General features: G+C 37.9%; 1 protein-coding gene across 2 annotated transcripts; it reads right to left on the bottom strand.

The window, feature by feature from the left end:
- Positions 1 to 598: 598 nt before the first annotated feature.
- Positions 599 to 25,704, bottom strand: slc12a1 (solute carrier family 12 member 1). Of its 2 annotated transcripts, XM_051657038.1 has the most exons (26): positions 25,043 to 25,696; positions 23,245 to 23,382; positions 23,033 to 23,108; positions 18,338 to 18,433; positions 18,108 to 18,247; positions 16,810 to 16,920; positions 16,605 to 16,716; positions 13,415 to 13,542; positions 13,240 to 13,324; positions 12,839 to 12,990; positions 12,647 to 12,754; positions 9,698 to 9,821; positions 9,491 to 9,592; positions 8,829 to 8,984; positions 8,552 to 8,651; positions 8,324 to 8,435; positions 7,388 to 7,528; positions 7,114 to 7,220; positions 6,950 to 7,032; positions 6,495 to 6,623; positions 4,127 to 4,255; positions 2,943 to 3,054; positions 2,234 to 2,320; positions 1,980 to 2,115; positions 1,623 to 1,690; positions 599 to 1,529 (listed from the first exon to the last, which is right to left on the bottom strand). In XM_051657038.1, exons 1-26 carry the CDS (start codon positions 25,283 to 25,285, stop codon positions 1,394 to 1,396), a joined length of 3,111 nt encoding a protein of 1,036 aa, XP_051512998.1. In that variant the 5' UTR covers positions 25,286 to 25,696; the 3' UTR covers positions 599 to 1,393. The 2 variants fall into 2 exon arrangements, with proteins under 2 accessions (XP_051512998.1, XP_051512999.1); XM_051657039.1 differs by lacking the exons at positions 599 to 1,529; positions 1,623 to 1,690; positions 1,980 to 2,115; ... (1 more) ...; positions 2,943 to 3,054; positions 4,127 to 4,255 and adding an exon at positions 4,271 to 4,781 and having other exon boundaries at positions 25,043 to 25,704.

The following is a 25,704-nucleotide window of genomic DNA, read 5'->3' as shown; positions in this document are numbered from 1 at the left end:
TTCGCTGATCCGTCTGTACGCGAAACTTTTCAAAAACGCAAAGGTAAAACTTGTCCGTTTTTAATACATCGTTGTCGTGTAAACGTACCCTGAGTGCATATTGCCATCTACAAGCAAGAAGGATAGTTCATAGTAAAAAAGTACTGAAATATTAATCTGTTTCTCAACCACACCTATCTCATAACTTATGAAGATATAGATTTAACCACTGGAGTCTTGTAGATCACTTTTATGCTGCCTTTATGTGCTTTTTGGAGCTTCAAAGTCTTGGTTACTATTCACATGCATTCTATGGACCTACAGAGCTGAGATTTTCTTCTAAAATATTTTGTGTTCAGCAGAAGAATGTAAATAATGAAAGAATTTTAAATGTCTAGTGTTGAACATTTTCAGTAACGTATTTTTTGACAGTGGAGATACAAATTTACCACAGTTTCATAAGTACTATACAAAATACGATGGATTGTTATGGGATACGACAATTACTATGGTAACATTTTTTGTAAGTGTGAATTAAGTAGGAAATGATGGTCCATTTTAATTCTCTTCATACGGTTAATGCACACTTTACTGTAAAAGAAAATGATTTCTTGAGCTGTGTTTTTCTAAATGTATTTATTATTTATCAAGAACACAAAGTCTTTCCCAGTACCGCATAAGTATAAATAGGATTGGCAAGATAATATCATAATGGACCGTTAGTGAATATATGTACAAAAGAATGGCTATATACTGTATCTGACAAAAATATATATTCATTGATAGTTTGGAATAATTTGCCTCGATAGTGCGTTTATGTGTACCCATATCTATTTCAACTTTAGCTATAACTATATTTTCAATAGAGGGGGTAATTACGTTCTATTGTGTATGCTTAGTGTTGATTATTGCTGTTCAGAATGGAATTCTAGAGTACTTATTATTTCGCAGTATACACTGCACATTGTGTACTATTTTTGGCAAATAGTATGTGAAACAGTATGCAACAATAAATATTTCAAACAGCAGTGTTACATTGTCACATGACCTCATTATGTTGCATGTTTTAATTTAGCAAGTGACATCCAGTAATCATCTCAGAAATACAAATGATTATTTTATATCTTTATCCAATTTTGTGTGAAAATGTCTTAAGGAGATTCGATGAAATAAAAAGTCAAGAAAAAGATGTAAAAAATTACTGCAGATATTTAGTTCATATTCAGCCAATTCATTCCTCACATACTGCACACAATAAACATACTGTAGCTACTGCAGAAATAGTATGAGTAGTTTGGTATTTTGCTGTTCTGAACATAGAAAGTGTGTTCTGTGTGTGTGTGTGTGTGTGTGTTGGCAGTGTCTGTGCATTGAGAGAAGGTGTTTATTAAAGTGTGTTGGGTTTGTGTGCAGCTCAGGAATAGAAGGTCAGCACACTCTTGTGGTTTCCTCGTATCAGGACAGTCGGCGGTAGATTCTTCGTGAGCGCGTCCAGCCAGGCCATATACAGATGATCAGAGACGGAGCCTTTACGAGCGATGGGCATACTCCTACAACACACACATGCACATACAGTGTTACATACATGATCAGTGTACTTACACATGTGAACAGCAGGCTGCTGTAAAGAGGTTGTAACTTACACCAAGACGAGTTTAGCTGCTCGAGAGCTCTCCTGGAGAAGCTCGTTTAAACGCACCTGCAGGTTTGTCTGAAGAGACAGATGCAGGAAAAGTGATCAGATAGACTCATTCACTCATTAGATTGTTTTTAATCTGTAGGGCTACATCTTAATTTGCATACTTATACATAACGCTACAAGTATGCTGTGGGAAAATATTAGGCAATAAAGCATGCAGGAATACACACTTTGAAGGCACCAGTGGCATACTACTTTCAACATACTATGATTTAGGACACATTAATCCTAATCTTGGATACTATTTAAGGTGGATAGTATGCAAATTGTGATGCAGCCATACTCTTCTCTTGGCTTCTACCTTTTCTTCAAAGGCATCAAGTTCAGCATCAGTGATCTTCCAGGGATGTTCTTTTTTCAGAGCTTCGGCTTGAGTCGTTTCCTTTGATCCCTCATGCAAACGGAACGGCTCGATCATGTCCTTAAAAGCTTTCCAGCTGACACACAGACACACACACACACACACACACAGTGAGGAAGTGCATTCACAATCACAGCACGAAGAGTGTCAATTAATTGAATGAGGATTAATTGGTGTGTGTTTTTTATTCATACCTCTCAGCGCTTGGCCTGGCATTGATGTCTGCAATAACTTTGATGTCATCACACTTGATCCTGAATTTCTTCAGAAGGGACTGCATTCTGACAGAGTTGCAGTTAAATTATATTGGTTAGTTGTTAGCTGTTTTAATAGAAGCAGCTGTACGAGACAAGAGTTTAGCTGTAGTTCTGTCAAATCAGTGTCTTCATGGGCATGATCACACTGCAGTTAAATACAGCAGTCATTCCTCTTTTACTGTTTAATAGAATTGTACCCACAGGTTTTAATTATTTAATTAAAGAGTGACAACCAATACAGTCCCGAAAACCAAATTTCCATGAAATCCACAGTTATGTACTATATGGAGCCGAACTGAACAACTAGTTGTTAATTCAGTGACGTCACTCTCTTTTGGACACTAATAGCTCATCTGAGGTGCTAGTAAATCACACAAACAGAGGTATGTGTTTGGACTCATTCACATTATCTCTCTTCACCATAGTTTCCCCATCAGCCCATCAGCTAATGGATACATTACGTCCTAGAGAACATGCCAGAACAAACAACTGCCAGGATGCCAAAAACTTTCACTCTCAAACCATCAAAATTTTTCAGAGTATTCTGAACACACTTGGAAGGATTCACATTTAAATGTGGTTGTCACTCCCAAAAGTTTGAACTGAGTACGTGGCCTGTGTGTTTGTTTGTGTTATGTTAGCATACTCTTCTTTGTCCTGCTCGATTCGTTCAGGTTGCCCAGCGATGAAGATACGCAGTCTACAGTCCTTCCATTTCTTGCGTGTGGTTAGAATATGAGGCAGCAACAGCGTTAGACCTAAACAATAACAGCATGACGCTTTGAACATTATACAGCATCAAATATATCCAAATCTGCACTGCAAATTAATCTTGTTTTCCAGTAAAACAAATTCAGAATACCCTTAAAATGTTAGTTCACCCCAAAATGAAAATTCATTATTTACTCACCCTTATGCCATCCCAGATGTGTATGACTTTCTGTCTTCTGCAGACCACAAACAAAGGTTTTTAGAAGAATATTTCAGCTCTGTAGGTCCATACAATGCAAATGAATTGTGGCCAGAACTTTGAATCTCCAAAAAGCATATAAAGTCAGCATAAAAGTAATCTATAAGACTCCAGTGGTTTAATCCATATCTTCTGAAGCGATCTGATAGATGTGGGTGAGAAACCGATACAGTTTAAATCTTTTTTTACCATAAATCTCCACTTTCATTTTCACTCTCAGTACATATAGCCACCTACTGGTCAGGGCTGGTCAAATAAAATATTTCACTTCAGAGAATATTGATTAAACCACTGGAGTCTTATGGATTACTTTTATGCTGCCTTTATGTGATTTTTGAAGATTCAAATTTCTGGCCACCATTCACTTGTACTGTATGGACCTACAGAGCTGAGATTTTCTTCTAAAAACCTTATTTTGTGTCCTGCAGAACAAAGAAAGTCACATACATCAGGGATGGCATGAGGGTGAGTAAATGATGACAGAAGTTTTTAAAACAACATACCTTTACAAGTAGAACTGTGTAAGATATAATAAGACTTGTTTTCAGAGAATATATCTTGAATTAAGTTTATTTTTCTTACGCCATTGGCCAATTATTTGCACCTTTTGTTGATTTAATTATACATGTAAACCTCCTGTTAGATTTATGTTAAAATCAAGAAATACATTTTTGCAATGGGGTACTTAGACAATTCAAGACATTCTCTGAAAGCAAGTCTTATTATTTTACACAATTTTGTAAATTTCTCCTGTATTGAGGATGTTTATATATATATTTTTTTTTACTAGAAAACACACAAAAAATGCAGATTTTATTGCAGTGTGACTGTGGCGTCAGCATGACTTTGCTAAATTTTACCTCCGTCGTCGAACAGCCACCACACGTCAATCGTCCCTTTGCCCTGTTTCTTCTTAAACTGGCTGCTGGCCTCCACCAAACGCTGGTTCATTTTAGCCAGATTTGATGCTTGGGGAATATCCAGAGAAACTAATGAGAGGAAGTGAATAAACAAAGGGAGAATATTAAACATACAGTGATAAGAATAATGGTTGTGAGATTGATTAAGTACTGTGGCGTGAGCAAAAGACAGACACAGTGGGAGTGGGGTCAGGCCTCAGAGAGGCATTTATTTTAAACAATAAACAACAGAAAAATGTTAAAAATGGGGAAAATAGTGTCCATGGGGAATGTGTCCCAAATAATACAGGATCTGGCACCCTCACTGTGAATCGGGGCTCTGTGTAGGAAGGGGAAGTGTCCATGAGAATGTCCAGGACGTGGGCGGTCCTACGGCCGCACATGCTCCCCTCGAGGGGCGGCGGCTTCTGTGGCGGCCTGTCTTCCCTGGGGCCGTGGCGAATGTGAGGGGAAGACAAACCATATGTAGGTCGATTCCCCCGAACAATCCCGACCTGCCCAACATGGCAACAACTGGCTCAACCAATAGTGTAAGTTTGGGGAGGGACTACCTGACTGTCCAGCCAATGGAAGATAGGGGGAGGGTTTAGGAAACCTGTTGGCACAGAAATTACACACTGCAGCTTTAACTACAGGAATATTGATATGAATCAAAATATGGCATTATGTGTTTGTCAACTGCAGTTGTAACTGTCTTAAGCTTTTGCTCATGAGAGATGTTAATTTGCACAATGCACGCACTATATTCATGTACTCATAAGTGGTTTATTAGACTGCCGTGTTGGTAGTTTAGTGATTACAGACATCAGCACAAAAGCTCTGACCCCAGTCACAGCAGATTTCTCTAGTAGGCCTGCAATTAGTGGTCAATGAGTCATTTGAAATGAGAGCGTCTGCTTAATAACATGTAACCAAGCCGAATTATTGAATCTCTCTTTCAGGAGAGGCAATAAAGATAAAATTCTTCTTAAGTGAAGATAATGATACATTTAAAGAGACCTGAGTCTGCAGTGTTTGAAGCCATTAAGATCGTTCTGTCCTACTAAAACATTCACGTACGAGTGTGTATCGTGAAACAGACTCGAGACAGAGTGAGTTTAGAGTTCAGAACACTGTGCTCAGTGAGATCATAGAGACTATTAAATTATAGCAGCACAGACGGTTTTACAAAGAAGCATTTGATCAGGTTTTACTACAGCAGACAACTTCCTTTGTGAGGGATACGCTTACAAAACCTATTCAAGATCTCAAGATTACAGTGCATCCACAAGTAGGGTTCATTTTTAGGGCCAAAAACACTGAAAAGACTTTTCCAGAATCAGAGTGAAAGAGATAAGACTAGGGGTTAAACTGGGCCAGAACGGTCTGGAGTGGCTTTCAAAAAAAAAACCTCTGATTAAAAAAAGAACAAATATTGTCAGTTTGTTCGTCACATCATTCTGTTTCCTGCAGACAGGCTCCAGTTCTTTTTTATGCATTCCCTCTCGATTTAGTGAGTGGGGGCAAAGACTGTTTACCAGAGATGGAGCACTTCTATTTAAATTAATGGGAGAAATTGGAACGGCCAATGGATGTAGAAAAGGAAGTTCTGCCTTAGGTGAAAGAGCCATTCAGCTTTTAGATACAGACATCGCCTGTCAATCAACATGAGAATGCGCATCCGTATTAGCTAGACAAGCTGGGAAAATTGAGTTTTTTTAATGTGATCTGAGCTAATGACGCAAAATGTATGATACCAGTGTTGTCAGATTTAACTGCTGATTTGAACTGCTACTTTGATTGTAATCTTGACCACCCATTTTGGAGATTTCGGTCTTTCCCCATTCAAGTAGATGCACAGTTATGCGGAGCATTCAAAAGATGGCCGCAGAGTGGACTGACTTGCCTTGAAAGGGACTTTGGTGGAAGTCTAGGCCTTGGTCTAGGTCTAGATCTGGGTGTCAGCTTTATGTTTCTTTACATCAAAATGGACAACCTGGTTCATGGACTGACATGTCTTGGGTCTCTATGGGTCTAGTCTTGGTCTGGTATTGACCCCAACTCTGGATCTGGGTCTCAGCTTATGTCTGATTTTAGAGTTAAAATTAGGGTTGTGTTTAGTATTAGGACTATGTTTATTTGACAGGAACATTTTCCAAGACCAACAAAAGAAGTAGATCCAAGAACTTGTTCTACTTGGCAAAATCACGGTGACCCTGGCTTTTAGGACTGATCTGACTCTAGTTCTTGGAAACACCTGGTCTTGACACCATAGCAAAATTCTGTATCAAAATATACATTTACGGTCAGACTGAGAGAAGGGCAGTACCTCTGCTGGTCAGCTCTTTTTTGGAGGATTTTTTGGGCCTCCTGAAGAACCCTTTCACTCCCTGCATCTGAAAGTCGTCCTCCTCCATCTCCAGTGCCTGCTGCTCCAAGATCAAGCGCTCCATTTCCTCTGACAATCACACAACAGCGCACATTCATCGGTGTAATGTAAACTTTGAAATCTTTCAGTCTGTTTTTTAAAATGTTATCATGAACATGATATCAGATTCGTGTGCAGATAATCAGTCTTCTGAAGACTAATGGATTGCTGTTATCAGAGAAGCTGAACAGAGGTTCATAGTTGTCTTGTTATCAGCTGTGATTTACTAATGTAATGAACAATTAATCCAGTTGCTATAAGGAAATTATGACTTTCTTCTTGAGCATACAACATACTTGTGTATAGTATGGCCTTAGACTGTCAACTGGCACGTTGATGTTGTTGTATCCATTTACCTTCTGCTTTGAGTATTTGTGAGATGTCCATCCCCTGACTGATCCTTAGTATCACTGTCCCCTGCTCGAAATCAAATGCATCACTGCGTGGGGAACACAAACAGTGTGTTTGAGGAGAGACAGACAGTGGTGAATGTGTGTGGAGAGACAGTTTGATGACTCACTGTAGAATTCCCACATAGCTCTGAACGTCCTGTGGTTTGGCTGTTCTCCAGTCACGCTTAAATCCCACCATCACTGTGTTAGGCTTCATTCTGCCGAGACCTGACGCCTACACTCACATGCACACACATATATTTACTTAAATCTATCTAAATGAGGACATTCTGTTTCTTAGACTTCTATTGTTTTTATATAAAATTAATTATGGGTGTATGTCCAGGTCATTTCATCCCAAAATCAAATAAATTATATTTTGGATAAAGAAAATGGACGGACCTGCAGCAGCGTTTCTGCTCCGTCTCGCAGATTGTCACTGGCGACGGCTGTATAGAATGCTTTCCGCTTGTGTTTATTCAGCCACAGCTGATTCTGTTCAACAGCAGCACTGATTTCTTGCAGATTCTTATCACGCTGACCCTAAAACCCACATAAACACATGCACGCACACACACACACACACACACACACACAGTTAGGTCATATCAGCAGGCAGCAGTTTGCAGGCACTTGATGATATCACAATCAGATTAATATTAATATCACCCTACAGTGGCATTAGATTGGTGTGTTAGAAGAACATGCTAGATATGTCTGGTTGTTAGATACAGAATGTGTGTGTGTGTGTGTGTGTGTGTGAGTGTGTGTGTGTGTGTGTGTGTGTGTGTGTGTGTGTGTCAAATATGAGAATTTATCAAAAAAGAGAGAGGAAGAATCTAATGGAACCTGTCAACAACATTTTTGTTTCAACTTTCACCCCAAAATTAAAAGGAAGAAATAAGAAATTCTATTTTGCATGAAGAAAATGATAATGAACATGTTTGGCATTGACATTATTTTCATGACAATTATACATATTTCCACCCAAAATCACATTACTGTAATGCAAAAAATAAATAAATAAGAAATGCTGTTTTATTTGATTTATATGTTTTTTTTTGTTTGTTTTTTTTTTTGTTTGTTTGTTTTTTTTTTTATTTTTTATTTTTATTTTTTGTATTACAGTAATTACAATTGGGGCAAAAAAAAAAAAAAATCTTAATGGTCCTAAAACAGGCTTCATTTCCTTTAAGCAAAATATAATTTCTTTTTTTTTTCTTCTTTTGATTTTTGGGTAAAATATGACCTGGATGTGTTTTCGAGATATTCACTCAGATATGCATCTTAGTTTGACAGTAATGAATCTTCTAAAGTTTCATGATAACATCCACCCACCACAAACACCTCACAGGTTAGACACAGCCCATAATTCTTCGTGAATGAATGTGCGATGTCCAGCAGCGCTGGTCTGGTTCTTGGAGATCCTGTCAGCACCAGACACTGCGGTCTACATCAGGACAGAAAGAGCAAAAGCAGAATATCATTTACATTTCAAAACACTCGTTGTTATGTAATGTAATTAGTCAAACGACAAAATCGTTGTTTGATTTGTCTTGTGCTCACCTGAAGTTCTTGATGTGATTGTCTACACCTGATAAAGTCAAAGCATTGTTCACCGCGTTTATGAACGTCACCGCTTGAGTGGACGAACCCCAGTTGACATCTGAGACACACACAGAAGAACACTTCTTTTCAATTAAGTCTGTCCAACTTAATTACCTTTTAATAACTGCGATTTCAATTTTGCTCATATATTCGTTTTATTTATGTTTGTCTGTAATATGGCGTTTTGACCCTGTTTGAAGTCTGAATGATGGCTTGTGTGTCTTTGCTTTCTTACCTGGTTTCTTTACAGTTACATAGATATAGAGGAAGAACTCAATGCCGTAAGTGAGCAGAGCCGCCCACCAGTTTATCACAAACATCACACCACAGCAAAGCACAGCACCGAAGAGAGATAGCCACATGTTATAGTATTTATACGCTGGCCTCCAACCTACTCACAAAAACACACATTATCATCATATATGACACATACCTTTAACATTTTCAAGTCCCTCACCAAATGTTGTGAGCTGTCTTCCGAGACAGCATTTTAAGGCATCATGTAGAGAAGGCAATCCCGAATTGCATTGCAACAAACTTAGTGAAAAAATTCATTGACAAGTCAAGAGAAATTTATAATTTATACTTTATATTTCATTATATCTTGAAAAGTATTCATAAAAAGTAGTTGAATCTATTTAAAATGGACTATTTCACCTAATATTTGTGTTTATTTTTATGCTTATAGTACCGTGTCAATAGCTTAACTCTTTTGAAATCAATTGAGCGTTGAGTCTCTTGTGTGCGTAACGTGTGTAGTGCACAAAATTGCTCTCTTTGTAGAGCATTTCAAATGAGGTTCCATTTCAGTAAGGATGCTGCTTTAAAAGGTTGCTTCCTATGTAGAGAGCAAAACAATACACTGGGTTTTGGATCAGAGACTGTGTGTGTGTGTACCTGGTGATTTAGCATATGATGCGTGGAAGCAGGAGAAGTTGATGAGTGCATATGAGGCCAGGAAGAAGTTGGAGATGATTGGAGCAATAGTGTTGAGCTCAGCTGAGATGAATAAAAACAGCTCCGCCAGTTAATGTTTAAAGAGACATCATCAGTTCTTTTATTTAAAAACTTTATGTGAAATCATATAATCACTGTTATACCTACCGATGAGAATGAATGCCACTGCGATGATGAAGGTCAGGACATAGCCTCTGATTGGCTCGTTGTTTTTCCCATGACCTTTAGCAAAGAACTGCAGACCTTTGTAGATGTTGTCTTTACACAGAGCCTATGAGTCAAATAAAAGATTTGCAAGTAAAATTCAGATCATGCAGGTAAAATCCAGTAAAAGAGACTTTTAGGAGCTTCTTTACAATGTCCTCATAATATTCCTCGTATGACTCAATGTTTAATCTTTTATTGCTTATTGTATTTTAGATCATATTGTATTTTAACAGTGTCCTACAAACGTCGATAGCTGATCAGGTATTTATTAGGTTTTTAAGACTGACTGTCTTTGCAAGCAGTAAAGTATAACAAAAAGAATGTTCTGCGTTCAATACAACTTGAGCCCTCACGACAGCATTTGTGGCATAATGTTGATAACCACAAAATGATTTCAACTCTGTTTGTGTAAACAAAAAAAATGTAAATTACAGCGGAAGTCTGGGGGGCAGGGCCTTGCACTAAGATAAATGTTAAAATACACAATGTTTGAAAGTATAGCCACAAGACTCAAACATTATACGTGTCAAGCTGGAGCTACACGAGACGATTTTTCCAGTTATTTTCAGGTGTGAGCTTCATTAACATAATTGCCAGCCAGGTGGAGGAAGACGAAACATGCATTAGTGTCTGTCAGCAGGAGTTTGATAATCAATTGACCGCCGAAACTCCCTGCTGCGTTAATGGCTTCAAAATTGAAAAAGTACATCAAGCTTACATGAAAAAAAACGTTCTGTCGCTGGGGCGGTCTCTTGTGTTCTCGTCAAGTGACCAATGAGCTTCTTCTTTTACTGAAGAACTGACCAGACGTCAAGCTGATCTGAACATTTTTGTCACACTCGGCTGCATATCATCACGAACACTGATTGTAATCCAAAGTGATTCTGTCACCAAGCGTTTTTCCAGCCTGTTTCTACACTAAAATGACACTAAATCAGAAAGCGGAGCCACAACAGTCTGTTTTTATTGAACGTAATTTCTTTACTCACTGGAAGCTGCATATTGACATTCGCATTCTACAACAAGCCTCGAGGGGATAAATACACAGTCACACAATTTCACAAGGTATGTTACTCCAAGAATCACATCCTAAGGGCATTTCTTTTTTACACCTGGCTCGTTTCGAGCATTTATTTCAGAACCTGGTGTGTTTTCTCCCTTGGTTCGGTTTGTATAGGCATATAAGAACACAACAATCGCACTCAGATCCACACCAAAACAATCGGCCCAAGACCACTTGGATGGAGAAGAAATGTGTAGGTCAGCTCGTCACTGTAACTCATCATCTAAACATGGATATAGCCTTTTGTCGGCTATATTATATGGGTCGATCTTCACAATTGCTTCTCTCTTTTGGATAGTGACAGAACAGGCACAGGTGGGATGGCATCAGCTTTTTTTGACAAATAAAAATGTGGCTTCACTCTTTCTGTGTGAATGTGTGTGTGCAAGTGTGTATGTTTGTGTGTGGGCGTGAGAGGGAGAGAGAGAGAGAGAGAGAGAGAGAGAGAGAGAGCTCCGTGACCATGAGAACAGATGCTTTTCATGCATAATTAATGCAAAAGCTAAACTAATGAGGGATAAAAATAACTCTTTTTGGTCTGTTTTAAAATATAACTTTGTGAAAGTGAACTGAACCATAAAGAAAATACAACACTGGAACTATTTATTCCCTGTTTCGGAACAAATCAGGCAAGCTACAGGTCTGAAAATGCCCTAAATCAATCTATTGCAATTGTTTATGTTCACACGGTACTCCTGTTGTTATTTTGACTAGCTCCACGTGACAGGGAATAAGAGAGGAGTTGTGGCGAGTTGGTATGTTTGTCATCACTCTACCATTCTTCATCAGCGAGTGTGTCATATCTCTGACTGAAGGGAGCTAGATCTCAGCATAATAGTCTGCATGTGTGACACCCTCGGCCAAAATCAAGCAAGTGTGGCGCCGGCTTTTACAAGACTACTGTGACTAGACTAGCCCTGCTTACAAACCTTGTCTATATTAAGTTATCCAATAATTATTTTCATTTCCATGTAAAGTTGATATACCCAGTAACTTTCGTACAATACGCACAAGAATATGCTGTTCAGATGGAGCAAACTCCGCCTAGAGGAATTAAACCAAACCGAAGTGAGGTTGTAATCAGACAAGGTTTTTAAGGTGAATTTTAGATGGAGATTTTAATAAGAAAAATGTACCTCCCTTACCATTTACCCTAAACCTAACCAACAGCATCCGAAAAGAAGAATTAGAGTTTAACAAAAGAGACATCCTTACCCTTAACCAACATCTAACCCTAACCATGTTTTAAAATACAAATTCGAAATAAAAGAAAACACACATTATCTAAAGCAACCGCGTAATTTTACGTCACTTCTATGCCACTTTTACGTTTGTGCATCTTTGGCTGGGCTTGAACCACGGTCATTGTCCAACGTGCTATTGGGTGAGCTACCAAGCAACCTAATGACACAGGAATAAGTGTGTATTTGTAGGTGGGTCTGTAATACAAGTGTTAAAATGATTGGTTTTTCAAATCATGCATTAAAGTAGAAGTGTTTTGATATCATAACATAGCGGGGGTGAGTAATAGAGTGAAAATACGTTTTTATCAAATCAGCAATTGTACTCGTGATTTGTGTGACAATGATTAAACCACACAGTTGTTGTAGCGCCTCTAGTGTTCATTTCACCAGGAAACTGCAGTGAAACGTAGAAAGCGGCATGTACAAGTCAGTTTGCAAAAATTTGTATAGAGTAGCGTTCATTCTATGAGACCAGGTTGCTTCCATCATAAGTGCATTACTGTAAACATGATTTTTGCTTGGATTTTAACAACCGAGGGAGGATAATAATAGTAATAAATATTATGCTTAAAGATGTTTTACCTGAAAGACTTTGGGCGCACTCACGAGAGATGCAAGAGCTGAGGAGAGAGTGGCAGAAAATGTTCCTGCTGTGATGAGAGGACCGAATCCAGACACCAGAGTCATGACCTATACAAACGCACACACACACACTTTTACTTTATTGCTGATTTAGTCTTGTAGATTTATGTACTGTATGTTTGAGGCTCCCACCTGAAAGTTGTTCATCAGGCCGTAGTTGCATTTGGTGGTCTGACAGATAGAGAAGTCGTAGCCAAAGTCACAGGCTGAGGAGAAGTTACAACTCGCTCCTGGTGTAATCGTGTGGTTACGGTTTCCAGTTGCATCTCGAACGACTGTGACAGCTGCACAGAGAATCAGTAAAAAACATTGTGATACTGTCTGTATCGTTTTCGGTCTTTTTCTGTGAAACACGTCCAGACTATGACAGGAGTGAATGCTTACTGTATACTGATTGATCTGATGTAGAACTCTGAACAGCTCTTGGAAAGTTTCTTAAAGTGTATTTCTTTCAAATAAAGTGCTGAAGGGACTGTGTTTAATGGCATTTTCCAAGACTAGAATAAACTGATGCTTGTGCATTGAGGACTCACAAACACACAGTGCGATGCCCAGATACGTAATTCCTGTTATAAAGATAGCGAGCAGAGTGCCTTTGGGAAGGGCGTCTTGAGGGTCCTAAACAATCAGGGCCACAAATTTAAACAGTGTTTCATTTTATATGTGTAGTCAGTTTAAAAAGAAAATAAACCAGGCAGTCGCTCTTACCTCCAGATCTCCGGAAATGTTTGCTCCAGCCAGAATCCCAGTGGCTGCTGGGAAAAATATGGCAAAAACAGAGAAGAAAGTTTCTCCATCACGGAAGTCCGGAATAAAGTTTTCCTTTGCGATGGATTCTGTCGCAGAAAGAGATAAGAAATGTGTGATGCAGTCCACAGCAGAATTTTTCCTTGCTTTATTTTGAGTCAGTATGCCAGGATCTGTACCTTTTGTCCCATGTTTTTGCCCATAAATGGGATGAAATCTTTTCAACCTGATCTCATGAAAAATGTTTGACTTTTAGACCAAGCAGTGACAAGTGCTTCCCTTTTGTTGTTGTAAACGCAGATATTTCCATTGTTCTGTGTTACTGAAAATGTATTTGAGGCAAACCTAAGAATAAACAGTAACACCACACCCACACCCGAAGGATCAAAAAAGCCCTGTTTTGCAGCACAGAAGAAAGAGAAACATCCGTGTTTTGAACGTACGTCCATGAGATACTGCTGGGTTTTGAATGTTTGGTTGTGAGCATTTTGACTTACTTTAGGCCTTAACCCCATACCTAAACCTAACCATAAAGGGAACCATTTCCATGTTTTAAATTGGAAAATTAGTTTTATGTACCGCAGAAGAAGGAAAAATGAGGGTTAGAAGGAGACGGGGGAACAATGTGTGATTAATTGGTATGAAAGTCGTATGTTTTGTATAAACTGTCATGAGACCATGTAAAATAATTTACTTCTTTAGTAACCACATATTTAGGATCCTATCTCTGCTGAAAAAAACCTCCAGCTAAAATCAGCCTAAAGTGGGTATCTGGTCTTAGCTGGTTTCTTCGGAATCGGGCTGGTCAGTTGGCTGGATTTAGAGGGGTTTTGGCCACTTTTCAGGTAGTCAGGCTGTGAGACCACTTCAAACCAAGACCATCTTAAATTAACTGGTATGGTGGTTTCTAAGTGTCTAAGGCACACATGGGCAAATTACAGCCCGCGGGCCGGATCCGGCCCTCCACATGGTTTAATCTGGCCCGTGGCTCATTTAATCCTAAAAGCGTTTTTTTCATTGGATAATTCAGATATCTTGCATTGGGACCTAACGCGCATCCACAAGCATTTAACATGCTCAGGTTTGCCAGATAAGAGATCTGTAATTTTGGAATATTTATTTGGTGCAGTCTGGCAACCATACATGCGAGTGCGCTCTTTCTAGCTCTCGCTTTCCCCTTTGAACAAACTTAGCGACATGTCCATTCTCGAGGCTGCTTGTGCTGTTTGGTGCTACTAAGTTTGCGAGCAAACCTTCTCAGTGATGAACTTTAATAAAATAATAAAGATCTCGGCATCAGACACGTGGAGGGTTAATCACTGACTCGTGAGCAAAATCAAGAGACGGACGAATATGTATTTTTTATTTGTGTAATTTATGTTAAAGTCCCTCGCCCCTGTATGTTAATCTAACTCTTGCAGTAATAATTTATCATAGTCATGAAGCCTGTTTTATTCAGTTGTGTGCTGAATGGAAAGCCAAACCATTAATGAGACCCGCATCATGACCATTTTAGCACGTAAACGGGTAATGTTTTGAGAATAAAAATAAGTAAACTGGCCCGCATTGTAACAAACATTAAAGTGCTATAATTTTTTTTTTTTTTTTTTTTAAACTGACCCCTGATGTAGAGAGTGTTAAATTGTGTAATAAATTACCAGGGAAGTAAAGATGGTAAAATAAATAATTTATAATTATGCTCAACCTTTATTTTATTTTTTTTAGTGCCTGATAGAAAATGATCTACCTTTGTAGAGCAATACAATACTTTAGACAATTGCAAAATAGTCACATCCGTCACATATACACTTCAGAAAATGAAGTATACGACTATTTCTGGGCTTAAAAGTTACAAGAACCAAATCAATGTGGAACTTTCTCTCTCAAAAGTAGTACAATGTGGCCCCCTATGTATTACTTAAAGCCCGATGTGGCCCCTGTACCAAAATAATTGCCCACCACTGGCCTAAAGTTCTGGCACTTTAGGGTGGGAAAATATAATTTCTTGAAAGTTCAGCAAAAGGTTTGGGAATCTAAAAACAATTCTTGTTCTGAACCAGTTCCTTTTACAATATGTATATATATATATATATATATATATATATATATATATATATATATATATATATATATATATATATATATATATATATAATCCCGTTACATGTAATCCGTTACTCCACAACACTGTGTGTGTGTATATATATATATATACACACACACAGTGTTGTGGAGTAACGGATTACATGTAACTGGATTACGTATTTAAAATACAAAATATAAGTAACTGTATTCCACTACAGTTACATTTTAAATCATTGGTAATTAGAATACAGTTACATTCAAAAAGTATTTTGATTACTGAAGAGATTACTTTGCATTTTATTGTCATTTGTTTCATTTAATATTTAGTCCTTTCAGATGAAAAACATTTATACATATAAATGATGCAATTCAAAGTGCATTTGAACAGCGGTGAAACACTTTCTTATGATGTGTTACATTCATACGAGCAGACAGAGAAGTACGTTTGAAGTAAGTTTGGAGCAGAAGAAATAGAAATAAACCTTGTGTAAATTGTCAACTTTACGCTAAGCTAAAATGCTATTTCTAGCCATTTTACATGCACGTTACCAGGCACGATCATATTTTTTTATCAAGAAAATTCACGTTAGATCATAATTTCTTTTTTTCTAGTAAGACCTTTGATATTAGGGCAATAATCGTATTGTTGATAATAATTTGTTTATTGTTTTCCTGTAAAAATATCTAAAAATCCTCAAAACAAGATCAATTAGATTAATCTTGTTTTAGAAACAACACTGCATAAGATATTTAGGTTTTTCAGAGAATGAATTTTTAACATGTGTATTTTGTCTTACTGTACTGGCAGAGTTTTTATAGTCAAAACAAGTGAAAAAATCTACCAGTGCTGAAGAAGTAATCCAAAGTATTTAGAATATGTTACTGACCTTGAGTAATCTAATGGAATATGTTACAAATTACATTTGACAGCATGTATTCTGTAATCTGTAGTGTAATACATTTCAAAAGTAACCCTCACAACCCTGTGTATATATATATATATATATATATATGCTGGAACCAAATTATTTTCGTAATGATCGGTTCTGTCAACGGCTTTTCTCACCTTGATAGTTGAAAAAGCCTTTGGAACGTTTGTCTTGTGTAGATGGAATCACGGTTCCCACAAACACATTGCCAATGGCCACCAGCAAGATTACCAACAAAATGATCTGAGCCTATAAAGAGAGAGAGAAGGTTAAAGGACACTCATGATGTGAAACTGCTAACATTGCTATCAGACTCCAGAATGCCTCAATGCCTGTTTTCACCTTTGCCTCCCATTCCATTCCTGCAGCTGTGATGCCCAGCAGCAGAACTACAGTAATACAGCCGATAATTCTGATGTCACTCACTGGATCTACGATGATGGCATTATTTTCCTGCAAAGACCAGACAGAATATTTCACATATACAGAAATGAATATTATACCTGGCTTTCCTGCTCAAAAGAGTGGCGGAAAATTGTAAGTTGGTCCAGGCTAGTTTGTGCTGCTTTGATGTTTGTCTGACTGTCATTAGCAAAAAATGCGATCAACCAGCATGGTCTCTCTTGTGAAGTTGGCTGACTAGTAAAGTATCTTGGTGGGTCATCAGTAGGATTGGGATCTTGAAAATGGTTCTTGTTCAGAACTGGTTACGTATTTTTATTTTTTTAAAATACATGAACAGTATGATTTTCATTACTTTCGGTTCCGTTAACGGTTCCCGAATGTGCAATTTTCAGGCCAGTGCTGTCGGAAAACCGTACTAAAATACTCAAACAGTGTTTCCTGTAGTGCTTTCCAGCGGCAGCACTGCCCTGCTACTAATTCTATAGCGGGAAACATGCAACGCTACTAGTGTAGGAGCGAATGACTCTATTGAACTGGTTCTTTTGAATCTACAGCAGGGTTAGAAGGTCTGATTTATTTCAGCAAATCTGTTCATTCAGTTGGCTCATTTCATTAAACTGGTTTAAAGAACTCTTCACAACTGAAGTCTCACTTAAACATTTTCTCTGCAGTCCCTGCACACCATTTTACGCTAAATTTTTGTAGTAAAATTGCTTTTTACATATTTTCACTATTAGGTTATATAGATTCCGTTAAATGTTTATTGTTCCTACCTTTTGGTTTATAACATTAAGGACATTAGCCTACTAACAATTTTGAAATTAATGTTGAATTTTATTAATAGTAATTATTTCCATTTTGTGAATGGCATTGTTCCAGTTGTACAATTTGACTCCTAAACAGTCTTCTCTTACAGCTGGATGATTTTCCAAAGCTTTGCAAATCAGTTAGATTGAGTCATTAAAGAAGAATCTGTTCAAACGAAAGATTTGTTTGCAAATCTGACCGCTAATCTACAGAGCTTTCAGTGTAGTCTGTTTCCCAAACGCATCTTGTGAGTTAAACTGTCTCTTGTTAGTGAAACAAAAACACTTGTCAGAGAGGTTACTGAATCTAACTGATGCACCGTTGGCAAACTACCGCTTGAAACAATAATCATGTTTGTGGTTTTGACTTGAGTTCAGTAGAGCATCAAACAGTTATCTGAGTTGGTGATGTCACATGGCTTGTCATACCTTGAGCAGCTCCACCACTGTTTCAGCAAAGCCCACCACATACATAGCCACAGCCACAGCGTTAGCGAACGCAAAGATCAGACCGATGGAGCCGCCAAACTCCGGGCCCAGACTGCGGGATATGAGGTAATACGCTCCACCTAAAGCACATACAAACACTTACATGAGTGCAGTGTCAGGACTTGTGTGTGTAGCTACTATTGTTACCTATTAAACCTGTTTGTTTTTACCTCCTCGTACTACACCGTTGGTACATATAGCTGACATTGACAGACAGGTGACACTGGTGACCACCACACTCAATAGGACAACTACTATCCCCAAACCTAAAGCATGGACACACACAAAGACAACCTTCAGGAAAAGAACCGCACAAATACAGTTACAGAGACAGCATGTAAAGCTGCTTTGAAACAATATAGGGGAGACTAGGGCTAGTTGTCACACTTGTCACTCCAGTGAACATTTCTCAGGGTAGGTTAATTTTTGAAAGTGACTTTCTGCATAGCTACATACAGTTGTGCTCAAAAGTTTGCATACCCTGGCAGAAATTGTGAAATTGTGGCATTGATTTTGAAAATATGACTGATCATGCAAAAAAAATGTATTTTATTGAAGGATAGTGATCATATGAAGCCATTTATTATCACATAGTTGTTTGGCTCCTTTTTAAATCATAATGATAACAGAAATCACCCAAATGGCCCTGATCAAAAGTTTACATACCCTGGAATGTTTGGCCTTGTTACAGACACACAAGGTGACACACATAGGTTTAAATGGCAATTAAAGGTTAATTTCCCACACCTGTGGATTTTTAAATTGCAATTAGTGTCTGTATAAATAGTCAATGAGTTTGTTAGCTCTCACGTGGATGCACTGAGCAGGCTAGATACTGAGCCATGGGGAGCAGAAAAGAACTGTCAAAAGACCTGCGTAACAAGGTAATGGAACTTTATAAAGATGGAAAAGGATATAAAAAGATATCCAAAGCCTTGAAAATGCCAGTCAGTACTTTTCAATCACTTATTAAGAAGTGGAAAATTCAATACCAAGCCAAGGTCAGGTAGACCAAGAGAGATTTAATTCACAGCTGCCAGAAGAATTGTTCAGGATACAAAGAAAAACCCACAGGTAACCTCAGGAGAAATACAGGTTGCTCTGGAAAAAGATGGTGTGGTTGTTTCAAGGAGCACAATACGACGATACTTGAACAAAAATGAGCTGCATGGTCGAGTTGCCAGAAAGAAGCCTTTACTGCGCCAATGCCACAAAAAAGCCCAGTTACAATATGCCTGACAACACCTTGACATGCCTCACAGCTTCTGGCACACTGTAATTTGGAGTGACGAGACCAAAATAGAGCTTTATGGTCACAACCACAAGCGCTATGTTTGGAGAGGGGTCAACAAGGCCTATAGTGAAAAGAATACCATCCCCACTGTGAAGCATGGTGGTGGCTCACTGATGTTTTGGGGGTGTGTGAGCTGTAAAGGCATGGGGAATCTTGTGAAAATTGATGGCAAGATGAATGCAGCATGTTATCAGAAAATACTGGCAGACAATTTGCATTCTTCTGCATGAAAACTGCGCATGGGACGCTCTTGGACTTTCCAGCATGACAATGACCCTAAACACAAGGCCAAGTTGACCCTCCAGTGGTCACAGCAGAAAAAGGTGAAGGTACTGGAGTGGCCATCACAGTCTCCTGACCTTAATATCATCAAGCCACTCTGGGGAGATCTCAAACGTGCGGTTCATGCAAGACGACCAAAGACTTTGCATGACCTGGAGACATTTTACCAAGACGAATGGGCAGCTATACCACCTGCAAGAATTTGGGGCCTCATAGACAACTATTACAAAAGACTGCACGCTGTTATTGATGCTAAAGGGGGCAATACATAGTATTAAGAACTAAGGATATGCAGACTTTTGAACAGGGGTGATTTAATTTTTTTCTTTGTTGCCATGTTTTGTTTTATGATTGTGCCATTCTGTAATAACCTACAGTTGAATATGAATCCCATAGAAATAAAAGAAATGTGTTTTGCCTGCTCACTCATGTTTTCTTTAAAAATGGTACATATATTACCAATTCTTCAAGGGTATGCAAACTTTTGAGCACAACTGTACCTTGAAGTCTTGGCTACAGAAAAGCAATTAAACATTTTTCACAGTTTTTGCCCATGGGAAAAGATACAGGTTATTGAACACACATTTACCTTTTGTGACAACATGTCCGAAATTCAGGTACACATCCCCCTGTCACCCCACCACAACCACCAAAAATCTCTATAAACTGCATCAATCAGCCATTTTTCATTAAATTCATTAAACAACAAAAATGGAAAAGGAAACATACAAAAATATAAAAGTATTGTTTTTTAAATAATAAATTATATATATATATATATATATATATATATATATATATATATATATATATATATATATATATATATATATATTTTTTTTTTTTTTTTTTTTTTTTTTGCCCTGATAAGAATGTGACAACATGCCCCAATCTGACTTTCATGAAAAATACCTTTTGTCCTACGAACACATTTAAACATTTTGGTAAAAATCTGCCTTCATACTATAGTTGACCATTGCCATTGTGGTTTCATAATGTTTCATAAACTTCCCTGTGTGACAATTAGCCCCAGTCTCGCCTATATTGTGAAGCTTTGCATAAATTAAAGTGGAGCCACTCTTTTCAAGTACAGATAGGTACACTACAAGGCACGAACAAAAAATTGCTAACTACATTAAAGGTAATAAAGAGGGCAATCTCTTTTTACATTTCTATAAATCTATTTTTTTTTTTACATTTTTTTTTTTTTTTTTTTTTTACAATCAGAGCAGTATATCTCTGGCACAAAAAAGTATTTCAATTAGGGTGACAGCATTAAAGAAATAGTTCACCCAAAAATTAAAATTTTCTCATCATTTACTCACCCTCATGCCGTCCCAGATGTGTATGAATTTCTTTCTTCTCAGAACACAAATGAATATTTTTAGAAGAATATTTCAGTTCTGTAGCTCCATACAATGCAAGTGAATGGGTGCCAACATTTTGAATCTCCAAAATGCACATAAACAGTATAAAAGTAATCCATATGACTCCAGTGGTTTAATCCATGTCTTCAGAAGCAATATGATAAGTGTGGGTGAGAAACAGATCAATATTTAAGTCCTTTTTTGCTAGAAATTCTTCTCCCTGCCTAGTAGAGGGCGATATGCATGAAGAATGTCAATCACCAAAAACACAACAAGAAGAATGTGACAGTAAAAGTTAAAGTGGAGATTGACTGAGCAGGGAGGAGAATTTATCGTAAAAAAAAAAAATAACTTAAATATTGATCTACTGTATTTCTCACCCACATCTATCATATCACTTCTGAAGACATGGATTTAACTGCTGGAGTCTTATGGAAGACTTTTATGCTGACTTATGTGATTTTTGGAGCTTAAAAATTTTGGTCACCATTTACTTGCATTGTGAGGACCAACAGAGCTGAAATATTCTTCTAAAAATCTTCATTTGTGTTCTGCAGAAGAAAGAAAGTCATACACATCTGGGATGGCATGAGGGTGAGTAAATCATGAGAGAATTTTCACTTTTGCGTAAACTTTTCCTTTGACCTTGAACAAATGTAGACTAGTTCATCCAAACTCATTTTGCTGGAAACTCATATGACTTTCTTTCCTCCGTGGAACACAAAAAGAGATGTTAGAATATTAGGCACTTACAGCCTCTGTCACCTTTCACTTTCATTGCATCCTTCATTCTGTAAAATTTAAGTGAATGGTGACTGAGGCTGTAAGTCCCTAATATTCTAACATCTCTTTTTGTGTTCCATGGAAGAAAGTCGTCTGAGTTTTCAACAACATGCGGGTGAGAATATGATGACAGAAATAAAAAATTTTGAGTGAACTATTCCTTTAAGGTAACTTACTTTTTCACTCTTTACATTGCATGAATGCACCCACACTCAATATGACAACCGTCAGCTGAATGTCATGCTCACCCTGACATTTAACAGTACAATAAAACATACACACTCAAATCTCAGCACACTATAGATATAGCCAACATTCTTTATTGACTCACTTAATTAGCTAGTTATATTGTGTGGTGTCAGTGTGTGTGTGTGCTGTAGCTGCTGTGTTTGTTCAGTGTTATAATGAGATCGTTGTGGAATAAAAGCTCTTATCGCCTGCGGTCACTCACACACCTCATAAAATGCAACAGTGTGTCTCTGATGGCCTGTAATGTGTTCTGCCTCCAGCTCAAGTAGTCTGAATGGCACTGAACTTCATGGAACCTCAGAAACTTTCACAGAAACTTAAACATCTGATGCGTCTATTAGTTACACACTATAATCACATCACCAATAACCTTCAGAGCGTTCCACGATGCCAGAGACCAAACACAACTAACCGAGAGCTACGTTAGCCATAACTTAATCTCCTGAGAAAAAGATCCCAGTTATCTCAAATGTCTCACCAATATCTCAAAACTGCACAGATTTGCCAAGATACAAAAGCATGCAATCAAAAGTCAGAGATTGTCATGAGAATTCAAACATTTCTCATCAACTTCTTCCAAGACCAAACTAGATTTTTACATTCTCTGAAGAAAAGGAGTGGTGTTTGCCCATGTAAAACTCCCCACTTTGATGCTAGGGTGTTCTGGATGGTTGCTAAAAGATTGCTGTGGTGTTCTGAGCTATGAACCAGCAACCTGTGAGTATAGCATAACTGTGTGAAAATCTGAACTGGGCTGGGATCAAATTGTGTGTTTGTGCTCATACCCCTGTATGAGGGAATTCAGCTTAATGTGTTGAATGTAGATATGTTTGTGTTTGTGTGTGTATATGCACTGGAAGTTTATGAAGGGCACGGGGTGAACGTCTCACCTATTCCTGCTTGACCAAACACCCATGAGAGGCGTATGAAGAGCATGACACCCCAGATATTCAGCATGCATCTGACCTGCAAACACACAGCAGGCAAACCACACTTGTAAGCATGTTGTAAAAGCATGTTGAAATCTTCACACTAGACATGTTGCTTATCAACTTTCTGATTGGCGGTTGTATGTTTTCTCTGCATATGTGGACTAACTCACCAGAACTCCTTTGATCCAACCGAATTTAACCACCCCTCCTTCATCCTTGCCCTCCAGTGGGATAACAGACTGCACATCGCCCAGCGTCGAGGAGTTGCCCGCTTCTCTCTCCTCAACTGTGTTCTGAAGGCCTCCGCTCTGATGATAAATAAGTAATTGACATTAAATAGTTGTTCATGCTTTACTCCATTAAAAACTATTTTAAAGAGCATTTTACTCATTTTTATAATTATGCATGCAGCTTCCATGAGCTCATATCATTTGAAAGGCTAGATGCAATATTTGTGCTTTTAGAAGTACAAAAAGCAGAAGTAGTGAAAGCAAAAATGTGATAAAAAACTGTGAAAAAAACTTCAAAGAACTGGTGACCCAAAATATTGCCTACACATTCCCTTATAAATTCATGTACATTTTTACCTTAAATCTTGATGTTGATGACATTATGCATCAACTATGCAACTAGAAATGTATGAAACATCTCATGTAGGAAAATATAGAATGTTTTGATTAGTTCTGAAGTTAATACACATTTGAAACTTGCATTCTGTGCTGTTGTTAGAGCATTTTGCAAGAAGGCAATCTCACCGTTTTTTGTTAGTCCTATTAATTCTAGCTGTAGAAATTGTGAACTAATAGACTGGACACATTCTCCAAAATAGTTTCTCCCACATCATTGCACTAGGAATGCGTGCTTTCTGGATCAGCGCAAACTTTTTAGCCCTTGTTTGCATTAATTACCCCGTTTATGGCCAGCAGATCGATGCATTTGCCGCAAAAGATCGTTACTCATAAACCAAGTGCTTCTTTCTCTGGCTTTCTCATTAGGTTGCATATTGATCTTTGCTTGTGCTGGGTCACAGCTGGGCCACCGATACGACACCCACCTCTGCAATTAGTTGAAATCACTTTAAAGAAACCGCTATCCTGAGACATGACTCATGCATTTGATTTCGTTTTCATAAAATACTACATCTGTTGAGGTCAATTAGACTTGCAGAATAAAACTTTATGAGTAAAAATGTAAATCATGTTTTTACTTTGTAGTGCAATAGATGTTTCTGAAAAAAAAAAAGATTTAAAAAGTGTATACACTACTAGTCAAGTTTGGAATACCTACTCATTCTTAATTGTTACTATTTGTCACATTTTAGACTAATAGTGAAATAACACAAATGGAAGACTAGGAATTAGGAAGCATGTTTAACATATCACAACTAGCTTATATTTGAGCATGTTTGTCCAGATTACAGGTTTGCATGCTCTGCGCATTCTCTCAACCAACTTCATGGTTGGATGCTTTTTCAAACAGTATTGAAGTTCCCATGCATGCTGGGCATGCACTGGCTGTTTTTCGCTATTCATTCCAACTCATCCAATAAAAAATACAAAATAAAATAATAATGTTAGGTTTGTAAAGATATTCCAAAGTAGGCACTTATTAGGCAATTAATATTGGTCTCCAGAACATATTTAAATATACTGTATATGCACAAGTCTTTAGATCAAAGGTTTCTAACATCATAAGAAATATAAATTCAGTCAAGTGTGTCCAAACTTTTGACTGATAGTGTATTTTATAAATTGTAAATATGCTTTGATTGTTTTATTTTTCTTGATACATCATAGTACAATGATTACTGTTTTATGTGGTTAAACATGAATAATTTGAAAGGCCTCGCTGCAGTTAAATGCCTGAATGCAAGTGAGAATGTTTTAATTTCCCTGTCTTGGGTTTGTATCTCACTGTATTTTCAGTAACAGAGATTTCTTCACATTATTTTATAAGTCCGTCACTCACCTTCTGAAAAACATTGTGCAGCTGTTGTAACGAGGGTCTCACTGCTCGGTGTCCACTGATACTCGCAGCGTTACGATAGAAGTCGATATTAGGAACGCGGTCTAGAGTGTTGTGCCCAAAAGCACTGACTACAGACAGCCGGACGTCATGATGCTCCCCATTTTTGAAACCGTTGCTGCTGAAAGACGTCTCCTCGTACTGTGGAGGATCATCTTTAGATTTCTCAAACCCTGGGTTCTCCATCAGGAACTTTTACTCACTCTGAGTGGATTTGAGCCACTTCCAGATTGATTCTGTCTTTCTTTAGATCACAGATAGACCTGGTACTGTAGATTCAGACCTAGAGTAAACACTGCGTTTAGTTTATGTGTTTATGTGACACTTTATATAGCTGCTGCACCTGTGTGGAGTTCACAGGTGGAAGCCCATTGGCTATGGATGCACCTAAATACACCTGTGGTGTTGTTGTGATGGGGGTAAAATTGTCCTTGCTCCATCAAAGGTGACGCCAAAGTGTTTAAAAATTAACAGCCGATAAAACCAATAGCAGGCAAAGAAACTGACGACTCCTGGGAGGTTATGATTATTAATAATACAGATGCATTTACAGGAAGAGCACATGTTGTTCAGATTTGGCTGGTGTTATGATTGTTGATGTTTAT

The sequence above is a fragment of the Myxocyprinus asiaticus genome, chromosome 26 (assembly GCF_019703515.2).
Source record: "Myxocyprinus asiaticus isolate MX2 ecotype Aquarium Trade chromosome 26, UBuf_Myxa_2, whole genome shotgun sequence".
NCBI classification, from domain to species: domain Eukaryota; kingdom Metazoa; phylum Chordata; class Actinopteri; order Cypriniformes; family Catostomidae; genus Myxocyprinus; species Myxocyprinus asiaticus.
Note: the sequence above shows the minus strand (reverse complement) of the source record. Positions and strands in the feature narration are given on the sequence as shown.